Source organism: Aegilops tauschii, chromosome 5 (genome assembly GCF_002575655.3).
Source record: "Aegilops tauschii subsp. strangulata cultivar AL8/78 chromosome 5, Aet v6.0, whole genome shotgun sequence".
Taxonomy (NCBI): domain Eukaryota; kingdom Viridiplantae; phylum Streptophyta; class Magnoliopsida; order Poales; family Poaceae; genus Aegilops; species Aegilops tauschii.
The window spans coordinates 506,490,973-506,517,578 of record NC_053039.3 but is presented as its reverse complement, the minus strand read 5'-3'; the positions used below and the strand labels follow the sequence as shown (position 1 = coordinate 506,517,578).

Below are 26,606 nucleotides of genomic sequence, written 5' to 3'. Positions count from 1 at the left end.
GCTTAATTCGTGGCCTAGCATTTCTTTTTCTGGGTGCGGATTGATTACCCGTTCGTGGTTGCGGCGTCAGCGAACTGGCCAGCCGGAGCACGGCTCGGCGACGGTGACCGCCCAACCAACTGTCATCAGATCGTCACCAGTGCTAGTATGTACGTACGTATGAAACTACCAATACACAGCGAGATTTGTTTATTTTTTCCGGTCCGGCCGATCGAGCGGCATTTTCTCACACGAACTGCGTCAAGATGCCAGTAAGATATGGTTGGATCTTACTACTACAGAACAATAAGAATTGACATACTCGAGACTATATGCTAATGCCACTAGCCATTCCTCCCTCCAGTGCATTAACTCTGATCTAGCTGTCTCGCGGGACGGGGTGTCTCTACTACTTTTCCGCCATGAGCTAGCAAAGCCATTTGACTACCCCTGATTATTAACCTAATCAAACCCCCTTGTACACCTGACACCAGACGGAAAACAATGGAGAACAATGCGATCCGCGCAACGATCCCCACACATTCATTGCCCCGATCCTCCCATCCTCGTTGACCCGCCGCAACTTGCAAAGCGAGTGAGCGAGCAACACGAGGTGTAATGCGTGTTCCCGGAGCAGTTAGTGAGCGCTCCTGCTACTAAGTGACACGATGTATCTGTGTGTTAAGAACAGTGAGAGGGAAGGAAGGATGGCACATGGCGCCTCTTGTCTGACCTGAACAAAAAGATGCCCCAGGTGGCCAGGTCCAGCTGATCGAACCTGGGCATTAGGTGGGTCGTTTAATTATGATGATGGATCCGGTTCTGGTGGTGGCACTCGCACCTACCGGATGCAATTTGCACGCACTTGACCACCTCATTACTATACTCCCTTTCGGCAATAACCTGGAGTACTACCACCAATTCTGACCTGGTTCAGATCACCACCTCTCTTCCATCTAACCAATTCTAACCTCCCTTCCATTGAACTCGAAACTAAAACATTGAGTGTCCTGTAAAACATGTACCAAATTTAGCTGGAATTTACCAAATTTTATGTGAATTATGCTTGATTTACTAGTTATTTTTTATGTATATAATAAAGCGTTTGAATATTCTTTTCCTTTCTAAATGTGTGAGCATCTATTTTAGACTCAATTGCTTATTTATACCAATCTAATGTATGAAAATAGCCGTGGAACTAAGTGGCATATGAGTTGGTTAAATGTACCAAAATGGGCAAAACCTGGTTGAATAAGCTGGATTATCATAATCCGCCGTAATGCCAGGCACAACCTTGGTTTCACCGTGCCAAAAAAATCGAAAAAAGTTCCAGTTTATCAATTCTCATCCAGCGAACAATTTGCTGAAATTTCAACTTATTGGCATATGGTTTGAGAGGTCAAGTCCGACTTTTGGGTATTAAATTCAAACTGCACAGAAAAAAAAATTACTATTTTCTTCCAGTAAGTCAGTAAACAACCCAGTGACCAATCTAGTAAACTTTCAGCTGAAACAGATCAAAACCGGTTAATCGAGAAGATCAGTTTTTTTTAACTTTGGGCGGTAATTGAACAAAATCATAGTCTGGGTTTGTAAGGTAAACCTAGGACAAGTTCATGGAGTAAAGTAGACATCTCTTCGCTTGGGTTTGTAAGCTTGAAAAACTCTTGAATGTGATAGTATTGCAAACCGACTATATATTGTGGAAACAATATGAGAAACTGTCTTAGTCATGCACAAATGAGTGGAACAACTAAAATTTGAAAGAGCACCAAGATTCTTATGAAACTATGATCATAGAAGACCGATATATATATAAATTTGGCAGCCTCTTCTTCCCTATGATTCAAAGTCCTATATTGGAAGAAGAGGGGTACACATCAAGCCGAATTTGCCGTTGAAAAGTATTACATACTTCTAGCCCAGGATCTTATATGACAAACATCTCATTTGGAGTTTGAAGAAAGAACATGCATGCATGGCAACCAGGACACCACTCTTTCCTGGCCATTTTGCTTAACCATTCGTCGTCAAGTCATTGTTCATGTCTGCTGAACTCTTGTGAGTGCACAGATCGACGGGTGTTAAATCCTTGGCAATTGTCATCGCCTCCAGGGCCGTCAATCACTTCCTTCTGTCAGCGCTGATCGACAGGCGCTCGAAGCTCCGGAATGCCGAGTGGCTGTCCCGTCGGCTTGATCTCCCTGGTGCGTTCCGGGCGATGGGTACGGGTGCAGACGAGCCGTTCTCCGCACCGCTGCCTCCGGATTGGTGGAGCCTTTGAACGGTCGACGACGACGGGCGGCTGCTGCTGCCGCCACTTCCCGAGAACAACCGACCGGTGCAGTCCCCTGAAGAGGTTGGCCGGCTGGATGGCGTGCCAGCCATCTTCGATGAGCTCCCAGTCCGGGACAAGATGTGTGTTTTCTCCGTATCAGCAGCAAGCTACCGCATATAGGGTAAAGTAAGCTATTACTTCCTTACAAAATCCACCAGATCTCAAGCAGAAATGTAGTAGTTGATTTTGCCTCCTTTCCATCGTTTTTTGTGCTAAGCGAAGAGCTTTGACACTTGGTTATGAGTAATTAAAAATTCAAAATGGAGTGCAAATACTTACAGCTTCTCTAGATGAACTGAATGAATCCGCAATGCTTTTGTGCCTCGAATGGTCTCCGTGTCCGTGGCGACCGGAGCTCGAGTTTCTTCTGGCAAATGCCTCCACAGCACCGGTGAATCTATCCCGGATCTCTTGTCCTACTGGCAGAGTAGACATGAATTAATCTGGGTATTGATCTCAGTGTTTCATACGATAAACAACAAGAAGGCAAACCTGAAGGTCTTTCTGTTCTCTCAACAGATGGGCCAACTCCAGCCAATCTTCCACTCGGCTGCTGGATATGGACAAGATAAATAGTTCAACAAGAATGTAAAGAAAATAATACCAATCGATAAGGTAAGATAATACATACTCGAACAAGCTTGTTACTGGAACTCATATGAGGATACTTGAGTGCGGTCCAGTCAAATACATAATCAAATTGATATCCTACAAAGGTAGCCCATAATTAGACCACTTTTCTCAACATCAGCTTATAGAAAGCTTCCAGTGGATAAATTAATGGACAAGTGTACAAATAACCTCCAAAGAAGAAAAATGTATACCTTCACGAACAAATACATCCCGAAATAGTTTCTTCAAGTAAGAGTAATCTGGTCTGTCTTCGAATCTCAGGGAACGACAATAGTGGAAATATGAGATGAACTCCGATGGATAAGATTTGCACAGAACCTGGACAAATTTATATTTAGGGGAATCAATACATCTAGGCGTTACCATAACAGAATGACAAACTTCATGATTGCAACATCAGTACCTCTGCCGGGGTAAGCATTTTCTTTTCACTAATTCTATCATACTTTTGTTTCTTAGTGCCAGCTTTAAGACCCTGCCATGGGAGACTAAGAATAACACCAAAGCATGCCAAGTCAGTGCTCACATTATTGAACAGAAAACAGGCAAGATAACAAAGTACTAAATCACCAGTCCTAACCTTCCTCTCAAAAAATACAGTAGAAGATAACCAACAGACTCTAGATCATCTCTCCTGCTTTGTTCTGCAAGAAACAAGCACATGCATATGTAAGATACCATGTTTTTATTGTTTTATTTTTAAAATATGTATACCACATAGCTACCAATACACCATATGATATTCATTTTATAGCTAAATAATCCAGTGCCTTGATTCTAGGATAATCTGGGAAAAGATAGCAAGGTTTGATTTGCTTATTGTGCTCACCTATTCCAAGATGAGTATTCACACTAGCATAGCGTGCTGTTCCTGTCAGATTTTTATTCTCCCTGCACAGACAAAAAAATAGCTATAAATATATAAGAAGTACAGTTTGAATACATTAGCACAAAGAGGCATTCAAGTTTGAGCCTAACATATACACTGTCCAAGAAAAGGCATTGCAAATATTTGGATGTAGTGTAGCACTAGAAACATTTGAGAGACTAATATTTAGAGGCTAAATTAATCATATTCAGGTCTTTTACATTTGAATAATAACAAAATAAGAAGCATAGACTCATGATCCTATATATACCATAATATAATATATATAATCAGTTGTGTCTAGGAAAAAGACAAACCCTCTGTAAATTTGTTACAATGGTATACCACTAGGAAGTATCACATAAAAAATATATGCCAATATGCTAGTACATAAAAGAAAAACATGGGGAAATATTCAGATATATTCTGGGGACATATTTGAATTTACCATCAGAAATACTTGAGATAACAAAACCTATATCAAATCTAACTTCCAAATTTATCTCAAGAAAGAAACTTCATAAATGAGTACTCACCTGTAGGGGATGTGTTTATGAGTCTGGAGGTCCTTGTATTTCTTAGCAAGCCCATAGTCAATTATATAAACCTACAGATTTAAAAACATATGTTTTGATGTGTTGTTGATTTATGAATAATGAACTTGGGTAGTTGTTAAAGTTTACAATATAAAAGAACTCGCTACTCCTATTAAATTTATTTGTAAAACAAGTCAAGCAAGAACCATTTTTGACAATGCTAACCTGATTAGCTTTCCGGCCTAAGCCCATAAGGAAGTTGTCTGGCTTGATGTCACGGTGAAGAAATCCTTTGGAATGCATGTATTCCACCCGTGTTATCTAAAGAAAATATCATCAAAGACAATCCGAACAGAAGTATAAAACCTCATGCAAAGATCAAGCACAATTCAAATAATCCCAACTAGGCACCAACTCTTATTTTCTGAATGAAATCTAAACTTAAATAAGTGCCTTAGTGATGTAAATCGGTTGATGCATAGCCTCATAGTAGTTGGGTTGAGACCCAGTAAAAGTTAGTCTCTGGTGGAGTTTGTGGATTTCACATGTCCACTACCACAAATTCATGAATTATGGTTTAACAATTTGGATTTTTCTTCACCAAGTAAGATAACAATTTTTTCCAAATCCTTACAAAACTTTCATAAACCAGATTATAGAAAAAATGACTGTGATCAGACTCAATCATATGCACTTGTTTCATAACTTCATGGGTCAGCACCGGGTAACGGATGTAGAGGAACAAACTTACTAGTTGATCAGCAAGCATAAGGGTTGTTTTCATAGTAAATTTCCTGTTGCAGGAATTGAATAAGTCCTCCAAGCTTGGGCCAAGAAGATCAATCACCATAACATTGTACTCTCCCTCGACACCATACCACTTGAGATGTGGGATACCGCCTAAATTGAGAAAAAAAGAGAGCAAAGGAGTAATTTAACACATGATTGGTAAATGAACAGACACAACCCACTTACTTCCACCCTGCATCAGCATGTAAACTTTTGATTCATAGTGCAGCTGCGGATGCTTCGATTTCACGGGTTCCTAATACAAATCAGATCGATGGAAATGTGAGATTTGTGCCGAGAATTGTAACCATTGAAGGTGGGCTAAGTGTCAAAGTGAAAAAGCCGTTGATATATGCGCATTACAAATTATAGATCCTCCAATTAAAATTATAAGCAGGTTTGTCAGCACTTACCAACTTTATTCCCACTTCCTCACCATTCTGTATATTAATACCTGAATCAAAGAAAAGACACATACAAAGAACATAAACATTGATATTTTGCATATTAACACAATGACAACCATTTTGCGCGTAAGCTAATATGAAACATACCAAGGTACAGCTCCCCAAACGAGCCACTCCCAATCTTCCTCCCAAGCTTAAACTTGCCCGCGATAATATGCTCCATGGCCACTCTATGCTTGCTTGCCGCCGGCGGCCGCAGGAAAAAGCACTAAATCAAAGGGAAAAAATGCTCCTCTTCTTCAGACACAACCACACTGAACTATTGTTGTTATCAAATCAGCGACCTACTGCCTCAATCAATTCCTCCCCAAAGAATCAGCATTCCACCCCCTCTGCCACAGACAGCCACCCAGCATGATCAAACAGTAACACCGAAACCCCTCCCTGAAATCCGCAGAAACCGCAAAATCAGATGCCCGCCGCGCCCCTAAAACATCATCGCCATTGCTATGGCCGAACATCCACAATGCATTATTACGAGGAAGGAAAGAAACATCGGAAGAAAGAAGCAGGAGGAAGGAGCTACGGTACCCTCGACGACGGATCTTCAGGACCCGGGAGACTCCCACGCAGGACGGCGGCGCCCCACCGAGCCCGGCCGCGGAACCACCACCTCCCCTGCACCGGACGCGCCGCCCCAACCGAATCGCATCGATGCCGATGGCTCGAGTTTTTCTTTTTCTCTCTCTCTCTTGCGGAGGATGGGGGCGGCGGGTGGCTGGAGTTTTTTTCACGTCTAGGTCCCCGGGAATAGAAACCCGGTCGCTGGGCTCGCCTGCGTGGCCGCGGGAGGCGGAAAGGTGGGGGCGAGCCGTGAGCGGAGGCGCGCGAAAGGCGGGAGACCTCACGGCCAAAACAAAAAAGTTGCGTACGTCGCCGCCGCTCGGCACGGCACGGGCCGCTGACGACGTGCTGCCAACCGAACCTTGAGTTGTGTGCGGTGCGGCGCGGCCAGGCAGCAGCGCACACCGACTGACCGACCGACCGACACTTGCTCGGGCCGGGCCCGCCGGCCAGCCTGTGCCCGCCCACCACCAACTACGCCGCGTCTTCCTCCTATGCTCTCTCTCTCTCTTCGGTTATAAGCAAAGCTCACTCTCTCTTTCGCTGTCTGGCCGGCCGTCTCTCGCTCTCCCTCTTTCTCTCTCTAGACCACTAAACAAAAGAGGGGGAAGAAAAGCTCACACCACCCAACACCATATAGTTACTCCCCTCTCCCCCCCTCCCCAGGAGCTTGCTAGCTGGAGCAGCAGCCAGCCACCACCGCAAATCCAAGAAATCCGCCGCCGCCGACGAGCAGCAGCAGCAGCAGCAGGGGCAGCTACAGCGGGCCGCGTGGCAGAGCAGAGGCGCTCCGCCATGGGTGCGCCGGCGTACGGCGCCGTGCTCCTCTTCGCGCTCGCGCTGGCCGCGGGCGCCGCCGCCGCTGAGACGGCGCGGCCGGAGGAACCCACATTGCCCGCCGTGGCCGCCGCTGGCGGTGGCGACGGGGTGGTGGTGGCGGCCGCGGCGGCCGTCGTGAACGCGTCCGGGGCGGGGGTGAACTCCAACTCGGTGCTGGTGGCGCTGCTGGACTCGCACTACACGGAGCTGGCGGAGCTGGTGGAGAAGGCGCTGCTGCTGCAGACGCTGGAGGACGCCGTGGGCCGCCACAACGTCACCATCTTCGCGCCCCGGAACGAGGCGCTGGAGCGGGACCTCGACCCGGAGTTCAAGCGCTTCCTGCTCGAGCCCCGCAACCTCAAGTCGCTCCAGACGCTGCTCCTCTTCCACGTCCTCCCGGCGCGCCACCCGGCGGGGTCCTGGCCCGCGGCCTCCCACCCCACGCTCTCCGGCGAGGACGTCGAGCTCGCCGCCGGCGCCAACGGATCCATGCGCGTCGCCCACGCCGCCGTCACGCGCCCCGACGCCGTGCTCAGGCCCGACGGCGTCATCCACGGCATCGAGCGCCTCCTCGTCCCCCGCTCCGTGCAGGAGGACTTCAACCGCCGCCGCAGCCTCGCCGCGATCTCGGCCGTGCTCCCCACCGGCGCGCCCGAGGTCGACCCCAGGACGCACCGCCTCAAGAAGCCCGCGCCGCCGGTCCTCCCCGGCGCGCCCCCCGTGCTCCCCGTGTGGGACGCCATGGCCCCCGGCCCCTCCATCGCCCCCGCGCCCGCGCCCGGCCCGGGCAACGGGAAGCACCACTTCGACGGCCACAGCCAGGTCAAGGACTTCATCCAGACCCTGGTCCTCTACGGCGGGTACAACGAGCTCGCCGACATCCTCGTCAACCTCACCTCGCTGGCCACCGAGATGGGCCGGCTCGTCTCCGAGGGGTACGTGCTCACCGTGCTGGCCCCCAACGACGAGGCCATGGCGCGGCTGACCACGGACCAGCTCAGCGAGCCCGGGTCGCCGGAGAACATCCTGTACTACCACATGATCCCGGAGTACCAGACGGAGGAGAGCATGTACAACGCCGTCCGCCGGTTCGGCAAGGTGCGGTACGACACGCTGCGGCTGCCGCACAAGGTGGTGGCGCGGGAGGCGGACGGCTCCGTCAAGTTCGGGCAGGGCGAGGGCTCCGCCTACCTCTTCGACCCGGACATCTACACGGACGGCAGGATCTCGGTGCAGGGCATCGACGCTGTGCTGCTCCCGGAGGACGACAAGAAGCCGGCCACGCCGGTGTCCGCCCCGGACAGGAAGGCGCCCGCCGTCACCGGCTCCAGGAAGAGCAAGCTCCGGCGAGGTCAGTACCCCCCAGATCTGAACCCCACTCCGCACCTCCCCCATTATTATTAAATTAGCATCATAACTAGCCTGCTTAGTACTGTACCACCACATCATTGCCACCGAAAATTTACAGTCCTCAACCTAGATTCTACTCCGGTTAGTAGTAGATGAAGCTGCCCCAATTGATTAACCTCAATGCTGGTTGCGCCGTTGACGGCTAGAATATTGCCGGTGAGGGTACCGGTGAGTGCGGCGCGGGTTAATCTATCGATTGGTTGGTGGTGAGCAATTAGGGTTCCGTCCTGGCGTCCTCTGCTCATGGCCCTGTCGGTGCCCTGCCCATCATCATGTGCCATGTCATGTACCGCCCAAAACTGCAGAGGATTGGTTTTCCCTTGGAGTTTTATGCAGCCACAAATTAAATACTCCGGCGATTTTATCACACTTGTGATGCCCAATTGGCCAGCCGATTGGAATTTTTGTTGAGAAATCCATTGGCATCGACTCTGGAAACCTGGAGGGTAGTATTAGAAACCATTGGGGTAGAATAACTGAGCTAAACCTCACCACGCCTGTGGTGTGGTGTGTTGGTGGGTCACTGTCTTCTTCACCGTCTCCTGATTGATGCTGTTACTGGGGCTGCAAGCAAGATCAGCTCAGATATCTGGCCTGTGTCTTCTTCACGCCCTAAGCATGAGCAACAATTCATAGCTTTCCCAAAAGCAGCAGACCAAAGCCTGATGCTCAAGCCTTGGTCACTCATATCCTTGCTGTCTTAGCACTAGTTTGGTGTAATGGTAGGTCCAAATGGTTATGGAATGAGTGACTGGCAAGGGCCGAACCCGTGCGCCTTTATGAGATTATTGACACATGATTAAACCCTGCACATGTAACCAATAATTCTTGTAGCATATTCTATGTTAAGAATCAAAACTTAGTATAGATAACTCCTGTGTGGTATTGATGTGAAGACCCTTAGGTGCCAATGATTTGGGCCATTATTTGTAGACCCGACCTCGGTTTATGTATATGGTACGTATTGCCTACAGATAGCATCCATTGTGAAATCAGATGACCGGCTATTTAGACCTTTGGACACATTGGCTTGGACAAAACTTGGTGTTGAGTTCTAGTCTCTGTGTGATGATAAAGCGAGGAAAGCTATCCCGTTCCTTGTAGCCACTCCTTTTCATAGCCAGCCGTGGCTCTTGATTTAGAAGATATCGTCCACCTCCCAATAGCCTGTGAATCACAACCTCCTCTGATTTCCTGCGATTTCGACATGAGAGAGGCCATTCCACCTTGCACACAAAATTATTCCTCTTTTCTAGCTAGGCTTTGAAGCTAGGTCACCGGCAGCCGTTGCCATGTCCCTAGCATAGACAAGATGTCAAAATATGCAAGCTCCTTTCGCGTGAAAAAACCACATAGTAGGCAGCAGGCATCCGATGCTGATTTGATAGCGCGTCTGTTATGTTATATATAAATAAACATAAACACTTTTGCGAATTGGCGTAATCAGACGTCGATTCCCCAACTCCCGTGCCCATGCCACCGTCGGTGCAGCAGCACTGCTGTCGCTACGTGTGAACCACTCATTCCATGCTGTTAGTTCAACAATCATATTATGCTTAACTTGTTCCATTAAAAAATTGGTGCAGGCAAGTTGTTGGAGGCAACGTGCAGAATTGCTGGCGTCTTTGGTCAGCGATCGCGATTAGCGAGCTGCCAGTAGAAGGATGGAGGAAGGATTCGGAAGAAGATTGATCTCATGATTGGTTGACACCGAAACACGGCCCGAAACGAGGTGACGGCGGGGAGCTGGGCTGGGCTTTGCTTGCTTGCTTGGAGCCTGCCAGCCGTCCACGATATTGTTTGCTGTTCTTTTTTTTGTTTATTACTATTATACTACTATGGAATAATTGGTGGGGAATGTAAAACCGGTGGTTGTTGGTGTGTCCGGTCCAAGGAAGAAGAAGAAAAAAGAATTGTTTATACTCGAAGGCTATGATCTTCTGTCTGTGTATGTATAGGAACGTTTTTGTTTTTGTTGGTCATTCTTTGCGTCTGTTTGTTTCATTTTGTCTAACGGGGTTCTGGAGTGAAGAAGGTTGCATTTGGATCATTGGATGGGTTAAAAGTTAAAAGTGTTGTAGGAAAAAAGGGTTTTGGTACAACTATACATATACATGCATGGCTTGATGATTCATGTTCTTCTCAAGATCTTTGGTACATTCTTCCTTGTGCTTAAAATATAAGGTTGCGAACTGTGATTTGTCTCTTCCGTTCCGTCTTTCTCCTGGTGCCCGCCATGTGCTCGCATTGTTCATGTAGGAAGACAGCTGTGCGAATCAACTCACCCAAGAACGGACAAAAGGCAGGTGTATATGTAGAGTACTAACTAACTACAGATAGATGCTTGCTCCAACTAAGTAGAGCAGTAGCAATTAAGCAGATCGTGTTTAGTATATTATCGACCCAATGGGTGTGAATGTGATTTGACTTTGCTTGATGCTGCTTTATCGTCAATCTCTCGGCGGCGGACACCTCAGATGAGGGATCCAGCTGCTGTTCAGTTCAGTGGTTGGTAAAACAGCAAAGCATAGCTTGCCACGGGCGAGCGCGAGTTTCATCCTGTGGTAAGCAAATGCGGTAGTAGGCCCCAACGGCGGCGGTAGCACAGCATGAGCATCGATCTGGCCGTGTGTTTTTGGCACAAGCATCTACCTATAGTTGTGATCAGTGGATGGACCACCGGCTTGTGTCCGGGACAAAGATGGCAGGGAACGCAACATATCTCGAGCAAAGCGACAGCGCCTGAGTGAGTCCAACGTGCATTTGGGTGCCTCAGACCTGAGTCCTACGGGCGCTGCACCTGGGCCGTGCTGGTGCTCGCGAGTGGGGTCGAGACACGGACGCGAGCCACGGATCTCCCCTTCACGTGCCCGCTGTCTGGTTTCTGCGCTCACCGCCGTTGGGTTGTCCTGGCTCAGGCCCCTCCTCCTCCTCCTCCTCCTCCTGGCGGCGACGGCGATCTCCCCCGTAATTTTATTTTATTTGTTACCGTGGCTTGTTTGCCGCCCAGCTAGCTTGCGCAGTCGCCTGTGACAAGCGCAACGCGTGGGCTGGGCATCTGGAACTGGAAGTAGTGGTACGTACGTGTAGCAAGCAACACACGCAGCGGCAAGCAGGAATGTGTTCGTCGGTGGAAGGTGAACCCCTCACCTGCTGTGTGTTGTTGGTGGAAATGGCGTGGGCTTGAGGAGCCGAACGTGCGTGCTCCCCTCACCTGCCTCTGCCTGCCTGGATCGCGACGCGGTACGCAACCCGGCCTGCTGACGACAGGTGCACCTGAGGATGAGTGCGCCGCGGCCAACGCGCCATCGACGCCGCGGGGGGTGATGCGGTGTGGCAGCATCAGTGCCGTGCCGTGCGCGGCGGCGGCGGCGACAAATTTTTTTATACGCAGCTCCTGTTTTTATTTTTTCTGTTTTGAGGCAACTCCATTATTTGGTTGTCTTGCTGGAGTTGAACCGCACAGGGGGCTGTGGCGCAAGCTGTGCCGCCCGAAGTGGCGTTTCTCCTGACTAGACCACGACGAGACCTCCTAACCAGCGCCTTTTGCAAAAGTTAGGAGAAGCGGCGCTCATGCGATTGCCCCGGTTGCGCCGACCCATTGAAAGCTTCTACAGCGGCTCTCTGGCTCGCTCGATCGTAGCTCGCGCCAGATGACAGTTTGGCATTTTAACCACTGGCCGTTGGACCAATTGACAATTGACCATTTGTCCTGTTCACTTCACAAAGAATTTGAATAAGCTCATAAATTTCAAAAAGTTCACAAATTTGAAAAGTTGCAGTTTTAAATAAAGTTCATGGTTTCAAAAAACCGAGAACTCGAAAAAGTTCAGTCTTTTTTCTAAAAAAAGGCAAATGTTTTAAAAGGTCCGTAAAATTGGAAAAAGTTCATGATTTAAAAAAAATCAAATCTGGGAAAAGTTCATGATCTAAAAGATCACACAAATGGAAAAATCATGAATTTGAAAAAAGTTCAAGACTTAGAACAGTTCAAAATATAAAACAGTTCGCAAAAATGAAAAAAAAAGTTCACAAATTTGAAATGTTAGCAGTTTAAAAAAAATCAAGAACTCAAAAAGATTCAGATTTTTTTTAAAAAAGTTATAACGTTTTGAAAAAAGTTCGTAAAATTGGAAAAAATTCATGAATTAAAAAAAAAGTTCAAGACTTGGAAAAGTTCAAAATCTAAAAAATCATGAATTGAGAAAAGTTCAAGACTTGGAACAATTCAAAATATAAAATTGTTTGCAGAAATGAGAAAAAGTTCGCGAACTTAAAAAAAATAGTTGACAACTTTTTAAAACAATTCATACTTTTTAAAAAAGGCAATGAACTTTGGAAAAGGTTCACAGATTTGCAAAAAGAAGTTTTCCAATTTGAAAAAAAATCACGCATTTAAAACCGGAGGGGGCTTCTAAAAAAATGAACTCTATATGGGCCAACCTAATTCGCTAGACAGAAAGGATAGAGGGTGTGCGCCAGTTACCGTTAACGAAGGAACTTGCGCCTGAAGCGCCAAATAGGGTTTGCGGACCACGACTTGATGCGTTTAGCCGGCCGTCACCCCAACTTGCTCAAGTGGGCCGCTTGTGTGGCGGTATCGACAATGTGTTTAGAGTATATCATGTTGTCAAAAATAAAATAATATAAGAGCATCTCCAACCATAAACATTAAAGTTAGCCTTCATTTGTCCATGGAGATGTCCGCACAGTACTCATTCGAGTCTCATTTGTTCGGTCGGGCATCCGTGCACCTCATTTCCTCCTCCCTAAACCAATGCAAACCATGTACATAGATCGTTTGACAATAAATATAGCATCCAACAATTCAACTGTTCAAACAAGCCAGCATGACCACGGCAAATAAAATTCAATAATTCATACATACTTATAAAACGAATGAATCAAACATGTTTATTGCGCTAGTTGATGTCTTTGTGCATGTTAGTCAACCGCACATTGGCCTGGTTATCCATAGGGCTAGTGTCCGTCAACATGACCCTCGATTCCTCGGTGATACTCGCGAACCTCACCTTCTCTCACTCAATCTCAATGCTCTCTCTCACTTTCGTCTATGCCTTCTCAAGCTACATATGCTCCCATGCCTTCATCTTGTCCATCTCCATCCTCTCCCTATCAAGTAGCAACCTTACCCTCTCCCTATCGAACGACATCCTCTCACTTTGGACATCCAAGTAGTGCTTGTATACCTCCTGCTTCTCCTCCTTCTTGATGTTCTCCCCTTTTATCAGTTCCCCTTCATTGGAAACGAGCTCCGCCATGTGACTGACATTTTGCTTGCCACTTAGTCATGTGTGGCCCTATCTTTATCCCATTTCTTGCCTATCATACTCCTACTCCTGTTCAGCTCAGTCCTAAGTCCGATTGCCGCTCCATTTTTCTCGTCCTCTTCATCCAATCCAATATATTGGTGGGAGCTTGAGCCATCATTGTTTTTCCTCTTCTCGTTGGGGTTCTTGAGATCATCAAATAGAGTTGCCCACTTGGTTTTCCCTTGCAACTCCAACCACAACGGGACATAGTGAATGGCTTCTTCTTGTTTTGATGGTACAGTGTGTCGACTGTCGGTGTCAAAACCGGCGGATCTCGGGTAGGGGATCCCGAACTGTGCGTCTAGGATCGATGGTAACAGGAGACGGGGGACACGATGTTTACCTAGGTTCGGGCCCTCTCTATGGAGGTAATACCCTACTTCCTGCTTGATTGATCTTGATGAATATGAGTATTACAAGAGTTGATCTACCACGAGATCGTAATGGCTAAACCCTAGAAGCCTAGCCTATGTATATATGGTAATGAGTATCCCCTTTTCGGACTAACCCCTCCGGTTTATATAGACACCGGGGGAATCTAGGGTTTTCATGGAGTCGGTTACATAAGAAGGAATCTTCATAGTTGGTCGCCAAGCTTGCCCTCCACGCCAAGTAGAGTCCAATCCGGACACGGTGCAGTCTTCGGCCTTCATGTCTTCACAGCCCATCAGTCCGGCCCACGGATAACAGGCCGGACGCTCGAGGACCCCTTAGTCCAGGTCTCCCTCAGTAGCCCCCGAACTAGTCTTCAATAGCGAGGTGTGCGGCACACATATTGTCATCGACATTGCAAGGCGGGTTCCTCCTTCGATGATCTCCAAGTAATGTATTCGGCCATTGATCCAATGTCGCCTCCTTGGCTTCTGCACGTTAAATAATCTTCGTCCTCCACGTGTCGAGCGAATGCGGAAAGTTAGGGTATTTTTGCAAATAACACCCTATCTACGCGAGGAAGAGCGCCTATTTAAAGAGATTGGATCCCAGATCCATTCAGCGCTACGCAGAAGAAATCCCCAGAGACTGCCTAGGAGAAACCATTCCAGCATGGCTAGTGTTCCCAGCTCCTCTGCTCGTCCCAGCCCAGAGAAAGGCGAGTGGGAGAGGTGTTCCGTGTCTCATAGCCAATTGGTGAAGTTGCAAACGCAGGGATTTCTTCCCCCTGCGGATCTAGTCCCTGTTCGAGCGGGGCTAGCTTCCTTCAATGGCGGGACTCAGGCAGAGGACTTCCCCAATCCGTCCGGGGGAGATCGAGTGTGTTTCGTCCCCTACCTGCTAAGAGGCGTTGGATTTCCGATCCATCCGTTCCTCCGAGGGCTTCTGGAGTATTACGGCCTCCAGCTGCACAACTTCACTCCGGCCTCCATCCTGCACATTGCGGGTTACGTCGTTTTATGCGAACTGTTCCTGGGCGTCGAGGCTCATTTTGAGTTGTGGAGGAAGTTGTTCTGTCTCGTCCCGCGCAATCACGAAGGGTCGATATTTGAAGTGGGCGGGGCCGAAGTATGGCGCATCGCCAATACCGGATATCCATCCGGCACACCAAGGAAGGCACCTGATGGATGGCCCTCTGAATGGTTCTATATTGAGGACGTCGCGCTTCCCGACCCGGTTCGAAAGGGTCTCCCTGAATTCGCGAGCGTCCCTCTGAAGAAACGCCACAGTTGGCGCCCCCAGAGCCTTGAAGAGGAAGATAGTGCGGAGGTTCGTCGGCTAATGAGCAAGATAAAAGAGCTCACTCAATCCGGACTCACAGTAATCGAGGTCATGGCGATCTGCATAGCGCGAGGGGTTCAGCCGCTCCAGTACAGAGGGCTTCCAATGTGGCACTACAATGGGGAGGATGATGCCTCTCGCTGCGGCCGGAAAGGTCCGGATACCCCTGCCGCTTTGGCTAAGATATTAGCCAAACTGTTCAAAGGGGAGGAAAAGGAATTTATTCGTATCAAACCCAAGGACGGGTACTCTATGTATAACCTTCCCAGTTGGGTAAGGCCCGACCCCTCTGTTTTTATTCCCTCCATCTCCGAATTGCCTTTGATAAATTTCTAGTTCGTTTGCTTATGACAGCACTAGCGAAAGGTCACCGAGGGATTTTATAGTCCAGTCCCACAGCCGGATGACCACAACCGGGAGCTTGATCCCGGGTTTGAAGAGGATCCGGATATATTTGTGGTGCTCTCGAAGGGGGTGTTTTACCAGACGAGCTATGATGGCACAGAAGTGGCCATCATCGCCGACTACCCCGGTCTTCTTCCTGCTTCACAGGTAAGTAAACAGGAAACACCTCCTTTGAAAGGGTGCTCGTACTCTGCCTCACCCACCGCATTGTCGCGTGTTTTACAGGGGAGGCGTTTGGTGATACCGAGGAAATCGGTTCCTGCGCCGGGCAGGCCTTCGAAGAGGAAGGCCGGTGAAGGCACCGCCGGGCCCTCATCGAGGAGGTACGGATAAATATATTTTTCAGTGGCCGTGCCCAACTGTGACCTATGCGCCTGTTTGATTATAGGAAAAAGGTTCGCCGAACTGTGTTCGGGGGTCCGGCCGGCCGCGCTCCCAACAACCAAGATTTAGATCCAGTTGGGGAGACGGGAGCCGATGTAGGAACAAAGCCGGACTGCCCTTCGGCCGAAGGTTTGGACAATATGTCTGTTACCAACTCGGAAGTAGAGAGCGCCATGAATCATCGGCGCAGCAGAGCTGTTTTACGAGACCCGAAGTTCTCAGACGAGGCATTTAATGCCTTTAGCTCGGGCGATGCATACATCTGAGCTGCTCGAGACGGGCTTAGAAAAGCCACGAGGCAATATCTGACAGATGTGCAGGTAAGTTTTCTTTGCCAAAAAAGGATAGCCATATACCCGTAGCCCCCGGGACTGAAAGCAGTTGGTACAACTGATTTAAGGACCATTGTATTACCAGGTTCTTACAGAGAAGAACAACCTGCTGACCCAAGAGCTGGAAAAATGTCGGGTGCAGCTAAATGCTGCTACCGCCGAACTGGAAAAGTCCAAAAAGGCGTCGCCTGGTAATTTTCCCCTCCATCGAGAAAATATAATCATATGTCATTAATGCTAACAGTCCTGCCTATATCATGACATGATTGTCAAAGGAACTCAAAGAGGCGCTGGAAGTCGCGCAAGCGAATGAACAAGAAGCCAAGAGGCTACATGCTACGGGCGACTGTGTGCTGAAGCAGGCCATTGTTGAGAAAAACCAGCTCCAGGATTGCAAAACCCAGCTAGGTGAAGAGTTGAAGGATGTGCGGGCCCAGCTAGCCGATTTCGTGAAGGAGAACAAGAAGCTGCGGGGCGGCATATTCAGTATGTGTCTGAACTATTGTTAAAGTAGTTCGGAGATAGATAGAACTGATATAATTATGATTGCAGGTATATTGACGGGCAGTCCTGAAGAGGAGGTGTCTGGATCAGCTGATGATCTGCTGCAAAGACTGTCGGAGGTGCACGAGCATGCTCGGCTGGCCATGCGGAGCGTTGCCAAGGCCTTATGGCCATCCGCCTCCCCTCCAGGAAGTATGGAGGAGCTTGTAGAGCTGTTCAAAGGAGCGCGGCGGCGTATCCGATTATGGAAAATATCGGCCAGTCGAGAGGGTGCGCGAGAAGCTTGGGCCATGATGAAAACTCGGTATACCAAGCTTGATCCTAATCACATTGTCGGAGGGAATGGCCACGGGTAGCCTAACCGACTACCCCTGGCTCTTCGGAAAATTTATCAGGCCTTTGGGCCTTCAAGCACTCCAAGCGCCGCCTTCCCTGGCCGGCTACCACTAAAGCCGACTCCCGGAAGGCGACCCAGCCTCGCCGACTCCTCCCCAGGACGACCACGGGGTGGCCGACTCCAAGAAGACCGGCCAAGAAGGACGCCGACTCCTAGGAGCCGGCCAAGACCACAACCAGTCCTACATAACGGCGACCTGACGGGGTATGGCCACAGTGCGGCCCACGACCCCCGAAGCCCGAGGCGGGCATGGCTGCAGGAGGCCGTACGGGAGGGACGTCTCCCGTGCGGCTCGGCACTGTAGCCACGCTAGCCTCGACGTCATCCGCAACCCACTCCTGTACGGCCTGAGGACTACGGGCCCCTTCAGTCAGAGAGAGGCGCGAGGGGGCCCGGCTTTTCCTAGTCGGCCAAGAGTATAGCCGGCCTCAGGAAGCCGGCTACTCCCTTCCTCGAAGCGGGAGCCCCATTAAGGAGACAAGACGAGGTGAGGCTATAGTGATAGCCCCCGAGGCGGCCCACTGTAGCCATGCTTACCTCGACGAAGCCCTCATCATCAGAGGCGCGGCTACAGTAAGTAGCCGCCGACAAGACCCTAGGCGGTGGGACCGGCCTGTCGACCAAGTAGCCGGCAGCCGGCCGGACCCACTAGCCGACGGGGCCCAGCAGCCGGCGGAGAAGCCGGCGAGCGTGGACACTGACGGCTGGGACCAGTTCCCAGTCGGATTACCATTGTACCCCCAGGGGGTAGGCCTATATAAACCCCCCGGGGCACCCATGCAAAGGGTTCGCTCCTGGGTTGGCCTCTGAGCATAGTTGGCTTCTAGGTTAACACCCACGCATAGCACACACACCATAGATAGAGAGAAGCAAGAGCTGGCCTTGTTCTTCTTCTCCCTTGATCTCAACAGCTCTAGGAGCGATTGTAGCTACTCTTTATCGATCTAGTGATCATGCGGAGACCCCGCAGAGCAGGACTAGGGGTGTTATCTCCTCGGAGAGCCCCGAACCTGGGTAAGATTCGCCGGCGTGCATGTCTTCGCCTCATCCCGTTTCCAGGCACCGGCGACGTTTTATTGGCTCCCACAATGATAAGCCATCCCTTGGCATATATCGCACCAACCACCCGACATTTGGCGCCCACCTTGGGGCCAGGTGCACCGTCGTCCGGAGACCTGTTCTGGACGGGAACCCTCTTCTTCCCCCGCGAGCGCAGCCAGCCTGCTGCGCCCGATGGCGTTTGCCTCAACGCGCTGCAAGGCGTCGACGACGCCTGTGCAGCGAGCCGCCTCGCCGATCTGCTCGGCGAGACTCGCATCTCCGACGAGCCTGCGTCCGACGCAGGCACCGACTACCCCGAGAGCCGCCTCGTCAGCCTCCTCGACCAACTTCACGTCTCCAGCGAGCCTGCCGCGGACATGGAGTCGGTCGGCTCCACCGACCCGATGCTCGTCGACTCCGACACCGCGTCGCTCGATGCCTACCCCTCCGACGTGGTGGTCTTTGAAGACCCCCTCCCTCGAGCTGACAGCGGCAGCAGCGCTGTCACCGAAGTGCTGGTCATCAGCCACGTCTCCAACTCGGGCGAGAACGCCCGCGACGCTCAGCAAGCGGCGATGCACGACCTCTCCGTCCCCATCCCGACCGACGCCGACGCCGAGACCCTGGAAGCACGCCGTCTTGCCCTCATCGCGGAAAGCAAGAAGATAGCCTCGATGAGACGCCTCACTGAGGCCCACCAGCGCGAAGTCGACCGCGCTGCCTTCGGGACGCCGCCGCCTAGCGGCCCGAGCCGAGCCGGCTTCGTCCAGAAGCGCGGCGCAGCCGTTGCCAGCATGCTGGGCGCGGATCGCCCCGTCTACGCCACCCCGCTTGAGAACCTGCGAGCCGCTCAGGCGGCAGCAGAGGAGCTCAATGGGCTGGGAGCCGATGAGCTCCCTTACATGACAAGACGGATCCAGCGGCTGATCGACGTGGCTGCAGAACGGCACGAAGCCGGCGCCCGAGCTGATAGCCATCCCCCGCGCCGGGAGCACGCCGCGACGTCCCGCTCGCTGACTACAAGCAGCGCGCGCCAGAAGAAAGATAAGGAGCCGGCTGCCAGCCGCAGCCGGACTCGCGTTACCATCGAGCGCGACGCGGATGGTCGCCCTCGGGCCGTAGAGCACCAGGGAAACCTGCCTCCTCCCCCGCCTCGAAGAGAAAGACGCCTCACTCCACCGCCTGTCACCCATCCGACTCTTGGTGACCGACTCGGCCGCCGAGAAGGAGTCAGCGAAAACGACGCCCGCCACAGGATCGACGGCCTTGCTTGGTCCTTGGCGCTAGAAGAAGAAGACGATGTCGGCCCGCCATGCTTTGGCCCCCGCATCCGCGACGAGCCCTTCCCCAAAGGGTTCTCGCTCCCCAGAGACACACCCAAGTACAATGGCTCGGTGAAGCCGGAAGATTGGCTCATCGACTACTCCACAGCCGTCAGCATCGCCAACGGCAATCGGCGCGTCACCGTGAAGTATGTCCCCTTGATGCTGCAAGGCACGGCGCGCACATGGCTCAACAGCCTCAAGCCCTACAGCATCAACAGCTGGCTGGACTTCACCGAAGTTTTCGTCCGCAACTTCACCAGCACCTACAAGCGGCCTCCCAAGCCTCGCCAGCTCTCCCTCTGCGTCCAGGGGCCCAACGAGTCGACCCGCGACTACCTCACGCGATGGCCCGAGCTCCGCAACTCCTGCGAGGGAGTGCACGAGGTCCAGGCCATCGAGTACTTCACTGCCGGGTGCCGAGAGGGCACCCTCCTCAAGCACCGACTCCTCTGCGACGAGCCGGCTACCCTCGACGAGCTACTAGTCATCGCCGACAAGTATGCCACTGCCGACTCCTCCATGAAGACCGAGCTCCGAGTGGACGCCTCGGGGAAGGTAGTTGCTCCGGCTCCCAAGACGCCGGCTGGCGACCCTAACCGGCGCCCCTACCAGAACGACCACAAGCGCAAGGGCCCCATGCCGACTTCCTCCAGTCGGCAGGTGGCCACAATTGAAGACGAGCAGCCCGAGGAGCGGCCCGCTCCCAAGAAGAAGGGTGGCCGGCCGCCCTGGCAGCCGTCCTTCTCCTACGAACAAGCACTCGATGCTCCCTGCAAGTTCCACAGCGGCGCGAAGCCGTCCAACCATACAACACGGAAATGCCACTGGCTCACCCGCATCACCAAGGGCGAAGGGATGGTGCCGCCTCCGCCTCCCGGCCCGCCGCCTCCAGCTCCCCAGCAGCCGGCGGCCCGGCCGGCAGTCGGCGCCATCCAAGACGAGTTCCCCGAAGCGCACGACGCCTACGTCATCTTCACAAGTCAAGTCGACGACAAGCGCAGCCGACGCCGGCAGCACCAAGAAGTAAACGCAGTCGCCTCTAGCACCGCCGAGTTCATGCACTGGTCGGAAAAGCCCATCAGCTGGAGCCAGGCTGACCACCCAGAGGTGATGCCTTCGCCTGGCTCCTATGCTATGGTCTTGGACGTCACCCTTGCGACGGAGAGGCGAGCTGCCAGATTTTCCCGCGTCCTAATAGACGGCGGAAGCAGTATCAACATACTGTACCGCGATACCATGGACAAGCTGAACATCAAAGCGAAGCAGCTCATGCCAAGCCGCACCGTCTTCCATGGTATCGTACCCGGCCTATCTTGCTCTTCAATCGGCAAGATCAAGATGGATGTTCTCTTCGGAGACAAAGATCACTTTCGCCGGGAAGCAATATGGTTCGAGGTGGTGGATTTGGAGAGCCCCTATCATGCGCTACTTGGCCGACCTGCGTTGGCCAAGTTCATGGCTGTGCCCCACTATGCCTACCTGAAGATGAAGATGCCGAGCTCGAAGGGGATCATCACGGTAGCAGGCGACTACAAGAAATCCACCGAGTGTGCCATGGCCAGCAGCCGGCTGGCCGAGTCCCTCGTGGTGGCCAAAGAGAAGAAGATGTTGGAGCGGGTAGTGGCCATGGCCAGCAAGCAGCCGGCCTTGTCCCCCAACCCCAAGGACTGTGATGCGCAGGGCTCCTTCCAGCCTGCGAAAGAGACAAAGAAGATACCTCTAGACCCGGAGCACCCGGAGAGGTTCGCCGTGATTGGGGCGAACTTGGACAGTAAATAGGAAGGCGAGCTCGCCGACTTCCTCCGTGAGAATCGAGACATCTTTGCATGGTCCCCGAAGGACATGCCGGGAGTCCCGAAGGATTTCGCCGAGCACAAATTACATGTCTGAGCTGATGCGAAGCCGGTCAAGCAACCCCTCCGCCGACTATCAGAAGAGAAGCGAAGAATCGTGGGAGAAGAGATAGCCCGGCTCCTTGCAGCCGGCTTCATCATGGAAGTGTTCTTTCCAGAATGGCTTGCCAATCCAGTTCTGGTTTTGAAGAAGAATAACAAGTGGCGCATGTGTATAGACTACACAAGTTTGAACAAGGCCTGCCCAAAGGATCCGTTTGCTTTGCCACGGATCGACCAAGTGATAGACTCCACAGCCGGATGCGAGCTGTTAAGTTTTTTGGATGCATACTCAGGGTATCATCAGATCAAGTTGGACCCGGCTGACCGCCTGAAGACTGCCTTCATCACACCCTTTGGAGCTTTCTGCTACCTGACAATGACATTCGGCTTGAGAAACGCCGGTGCCACTTTTCAGCGTTGCATGCAGAAATGTCTCTTGAAACAACTCGGCAGAAATGCCCACGTCTACGTAGACGACATTGTGGTGAAGACAGAGAAGCGCGGTACCTTGCTGGAAGACCTGAAGGAAACATTTGCTAACTTGCGCCGATTCCAGATCAAGCTCAATCCCGAGAAGTGCGTGTTCGGAGTGCCAGCCGGCCAGCTGCTAGGCTTCTTGGTCTCCGAACGCGGCATTGAGTGCAACCCTGTCAAGATCAAGGCCATCGAGAGGATGGAGATTCCCACCAAGCTGCGAGATGTGCAGAAGTTCACTGGCTGCTTAGCCTCCCTGAACCGTTTTATCAGCCGACTAGGAGAGAAGGCTCTCCCCCTGTACCGACTCATGAAGAAGTCCACTCACTTTGAGTGGAATGATCAAGCCGACCAAGCCTTCCATGAGTTGAAGAAGATGTTGACCACTCCGCCTGTCCTGGCTGCGCCGACTGAGAAGGAGCCCATGCTCCTCTACATCGCCGCGACAAGCCGAGTCGTCAGCACTGTTGTTGTGGTCCAGCGCCCGGAGGAAGGCCGAGCCCAGCTGGTCCAGAGGCCGGTCTACTATCTCAGCGAAGTACTGTCTAGCTCAAAGCAAAACTACCCGCACTACTAGAAGATGTGCTATGGGGTGTACTTCGCTGCCAAGAAATTGAAGCCCTACTTCCAAGAGCACCCCATCACGGTCGTGTGCACTGCCCCGCTCGCCGAGATCATAGGCAGCCGGGATGCATCCGGCCGGGTGGCCAAATGGGCCATTGCCTTGGCGCCCTACACGATTTTCTATCAACCCCGCACCGCCATCAAGTCGCAAGCATTGGCCGACTTCCTCGTCGACTGGGCCGAGACCCAGTACTTACCGCCGGCTCCCGACTCTACCCATTGGCGGATGCACTTTGACGGGTCCAAGATGCGCACCGGCTTGGGAGCCGGCATCGTCCTCACCTCTCCCAAAGGCGACAAGCTCAAGTACACGCTGCAGATCCACTTCGCCGCCTCCAACAACGTGGCCGAGTACGAGGCGCTCGTACATGGGCTCCGGCTTGCCAAAGAACTCGGCATACGCCGGATCCTGTGCTACGGCGACTCAGACTTGGTGGTCCAGCAATCATCTGGCAACTGGGACGCCAAGGACGCAAACATGGCGAGCTACCGTTTCCTCGTCCAGCAGATGAGCGGATACTTCGAAGGGTGCGAGTTCCTTCACGTGCCAAGGGCCGACAACGACCAAGCAGATGCCCTAGCACGGATCGGCTCCACCCGACAAGCCATACCGACTGGCGTCTCCCTCCAGCGCCTCCTCAAGCCGTCCATCAAGCCGTCTCTAGAGTCAGATTCCATCTTCGTACCGCCTGCGCCAGAAACAGCCGGATCCGGCTCAAGAAATCCCGCAGGCGGCACGGGGACTTCGACGACTGCCCCGGGGACTGACGTAGTCGCACCCGGCCCAGGGACTTCAGAACCTGGCCCGGGGACTGCAGCAGTCGGCCCGGGGACTACAACGACACAAAAAGCGGTGGTCGACTCCAATGCAACACCCAACCCACCCACCCGAGTCATGGTGGCCACATTAACAGCAGAAGAAGTCACAGCTCCCTCATGGGCCCAGCCCATCCTCAAGTTCCTAGTCAGCAGAGAGCTGTCGGCTGATGAGATCGCAGCAAGACTAGTGCAACAACGAGCCGCAGCATACACAATAATCAACAGGGAGCTCGTGAAGCGCAGCGTCACTGGAGTCTTCCAGCGTTGCGTTGAGCCAGAAAAAGGAGTGGCAATCCTCAAAGACATCCACCAAGGCGAATGCGGCCATCACGCCGCCTCAAGATCCCTCGTGGCCAAGGCTTTCCGCCACGGGTTCTTCTGGCCGACTGCCTTGGAGGATGCTAAAGAAATAGTCAAGAGCTGCAGAGGATGTCAAGTCTTCAGTTCCAAACAACACCTGCCGGCTTCTGCCCTCAAGACCATTCCCCTCACCTGGCCTTTTGCCGTTTGGGGACTGGACATGGTGGGCCCTTTCAAGACAGCCCGCGGTGGCATGACACATCTACTCGTTGCGGTGGACAAGTTCACAAAGTGGATCGAAGCCAAGCCCATCAAGAAGCTGAACGGGCCGACTGCCGTGACATTCATCACCGACATCACTACTCGGTACGGCGTGCCGCACAGCATCATCACCGACAACGGCACGAACTTCGCCAAAGGCGCACTGGCACGTTTCTGCGCGACGCAGGGCATCCGACTGGACTTAGCGTCCGTTGCCCACCCGCAGTCAAACGGCCAGGTCGAGCGAGCAAATGGACTTATCCTCTCCGGCATCAAGCCCCGGCTGGTTGTACCACTGGAGCGATCGGCCGGCTGTTGGCTCGAAGAGCTGCCGGCTGTCCTCTGGAGTCTGCGCACTACACCCAACAAGTCAACCGGCTTCACTCCCTTCTTCCTTGTGTACGGTGCCGAGGCTGTCATCCCAACAGACATCGAGTTCGACTCGCCTCGGATCACCATGTACACGGAGGAGGAAGCCAAAGAAGCAAGAGAAGACGGCGTCGACCTACTGGAAGAAGGCCGGCTGTTAGCCCTCAGCCGGTCCGCCATCTACCAGCAAGGCCTGCGCCGCTACTACAACCGCAAGGTCAAGCCAAGATCCTTCCAAGAGGGCAACCTCGTGCTCCGGCTAATCCAGCGAACAGCCGGCCAGCACAAGCTCTCGGCCCCTTGGGAGGGCCCCTTCGTCGTCAGCAAGGCACTCGGCAACGACTCCTACTACTTGATCGACGCGCAAAAGCCAAGAGCACGCAAGAGAGACGACTCCGGCAAGGAGTCGGAGCGACCATGGAATGCAAACCTCCTAAGACGATTTTACAGCTGAAAAGCAGTATGTATCATGCTCCCCTTTTGTGCTAAGTACAAACCAACAGGCCCCCCGAATAGCACTCGGGGACTGCCTTTTATTTATCTATGAATGATGAGTATCATACCCATGAATGTATTATTACATTCTGAATTCCTGTCCGGCACCGGGTCCGACTAGTCGGCCCGGGGACTGGCCGCCTTGAGCTATATTCAAAGTTCTTCCCGAAGTCAGCAAAGTAGTGCGCCGGCCCCCAAGTCCTCCCTTGTTGAAAGTCGCAGCTCAAAGAACTGACTGTCCGACTAGCAAGAGAGAAGACAGAAAGGGCGCCCACACGAAAAACGGCTAAGGAACAACTAACCTATATAGCGAAGAGACGGCCTCCAAATATGCCTACCGGCTGTCAAAGCAGCCGGCTGGCTGGCTTCCTAAAAAACTTAGCTGAAGTCCGGCAGAGCTAAAAGTACTTCCCCCTCCCCAATCGGCCAGGCACTCCCCGGATACAGATTGTAGAGCAACTGTTTGACTAGGGAGGCGGCAGTCAAGGGAGGGCGGCAAAGGAAAAAAGCAGAAGGACAAAAAGCGAAAGTACAAGGGAAGACCGATTGCATAACTTATATACATAAAGCCGCCTACAGGCCGGCAATAGACTTAAGTTTGAATACACCCAGTGGGTGGAATTGTGCAGACTTAACCAAACATTGTTCAAAAGTAACAAGACGGGAAAACAAAAGAAAGAAGACTAAGGCGCGACATGGAGGCCGAGCTGGTTGGTGAAGGCGGCTCGCCGGCTGAAGAAGTGGCCGCCTAGCTGGTCCCGGCTTGACCACCTCCCGCGGCAGGAGACGCACTCGCACGCGACGTAGTGCTGGAGGCACGGTCAGGCTGGCCGGCTACTCCACCAGCCGGCTCGGCGTCTTCACCCTCCTCCTCCTCCTCCTCTTCGCCCTCATCGCTGGAGTCGATCTCCTCCGCCGAGTCCTTGCCGTACGCCGGGTCCAGCCCGAACCAATCTTCCGGCTGGGTGACTCCATTGTCGTCCACCTCGGGGGCGAAGACGTTGGTGTCGGTGTAGTCGGCGATCGCTGAAGCCCGCCGAATGATGGCCGGCCGCGCCAGCTCCAGCTCCGCGTCGGCTTGCTGCCGCCAGGTAGCCAGCTGGTCCAGGTTCAGGCCGGGATACCAGGCCTTGACGAACTCCAGCGCCCGCCTGGCACCGGAGCGAGCTGCTGACGCCTTCCAAGCCTCGAAGCGGCCGACTGCCACCTCCAGCCAGTCGGCGGTCCGACTGGGGGTGTGAGGGACCACTTGGCCGGGCCAGAGGGCGGCCAAGACCTGCGATCCCGCGCGCTGAAGCCGGCGGAGCAGCCTGTGAGCCGGCTGGATGCGAGCCTGGATTGCCAGGAGCTGTTCTTCCAGCGAGCGGCCGGCGGTTGGCGAGATCTCGAAGCCGGCTTGCCTCTTCGCTCGGCGACGGGCTTCGATGGCCTGGTTGGCAGCAGTTGAGTAGCCAAGGAAGTACTCTGCGCGAAGGAGAAAAGAAAAGAGAAACACCGAAATCAGAAAAATAAGCCGAAATGGCAGATGGCAA

General features: G+C 52.5%; 2 protein-coding genes across 5 annotated transcripts; one reads left to right on the top strand and one right to left on the bottom strand.

Moving 5' to 3' along the window:
- Nucleotides 1-1,756: 1,756 nt before the first annotated feature.
- On the bottom strand, nt 1,757-6,554 carry LOC109769100 (casein kinase 1). Of its 4 annotated transcripts, none has more exons than XM_020327835.3 (15): nt 6,142-6,554; nt 5,698-5,994; nt 5,557-5,597; nt 5,330-5,399; nt 5,106-5,254; nt 4,580-4,675; nt 4,355-4,425; nt 3,780-3,841; nt 3,531-3,594; nt 3,354-3,438; nt 3,142-3,268; nt 2,949-3,025; nt 2,810-2,870; nt 2,597-2,736; nt 1,757-2,424 (listed from the first exon to the last, which is right to left on the bottom strand). In XM_020327835.3, the coding sequence occupies exons 2-15, from the start codon at nt 5,771-5,773 to the stop codon at nt 2,104-2,106; spliced, it is 1,440 nt and encodes a 479-aa protein (XP_020183424.1). In that variant the 5' UTR covers nt 5,774-5,994; nt 6,142-6,554; the 3' UTR covers nt 1,757-2,103. The 4 variants fall into 4 exon arrangements, with proteins under 4 accessions (XP_020183424.1, XP_020183427.1, XP_020183428.1 ...); XM_020327838.3 differs by having other exon boundaries at nt 2,597-2,733; XM_020327839.3 differs by having other exon boundaries at nt 2,810-2,867.
- Nucleotides 6,555-6,719: 165 nt separating this feature from the next.
- LOC109769099 (fasciclin-like arabinogalactan protein 16) lies at nt 6,720-10,549 on the top strand. The gene is made up of 2 exons (XM_020327834.4): nt 6,720-8,344; nt 9,990-10,549. The coding sequence occupies exons 1-2, from the start codon at nt 6,970-6,972 to the stop codon at nt 10,061-10,063; spliced, it is 1,449 nt and encodes a 482-aa protein (XP_020183423.1). The 5' UTR covers nt 6,720-6,969; the 3' UTR covers nt 10,064-10,549.
- Nucleotides 10,550-26,606: the final 16,057 nt, after the last annotated feature.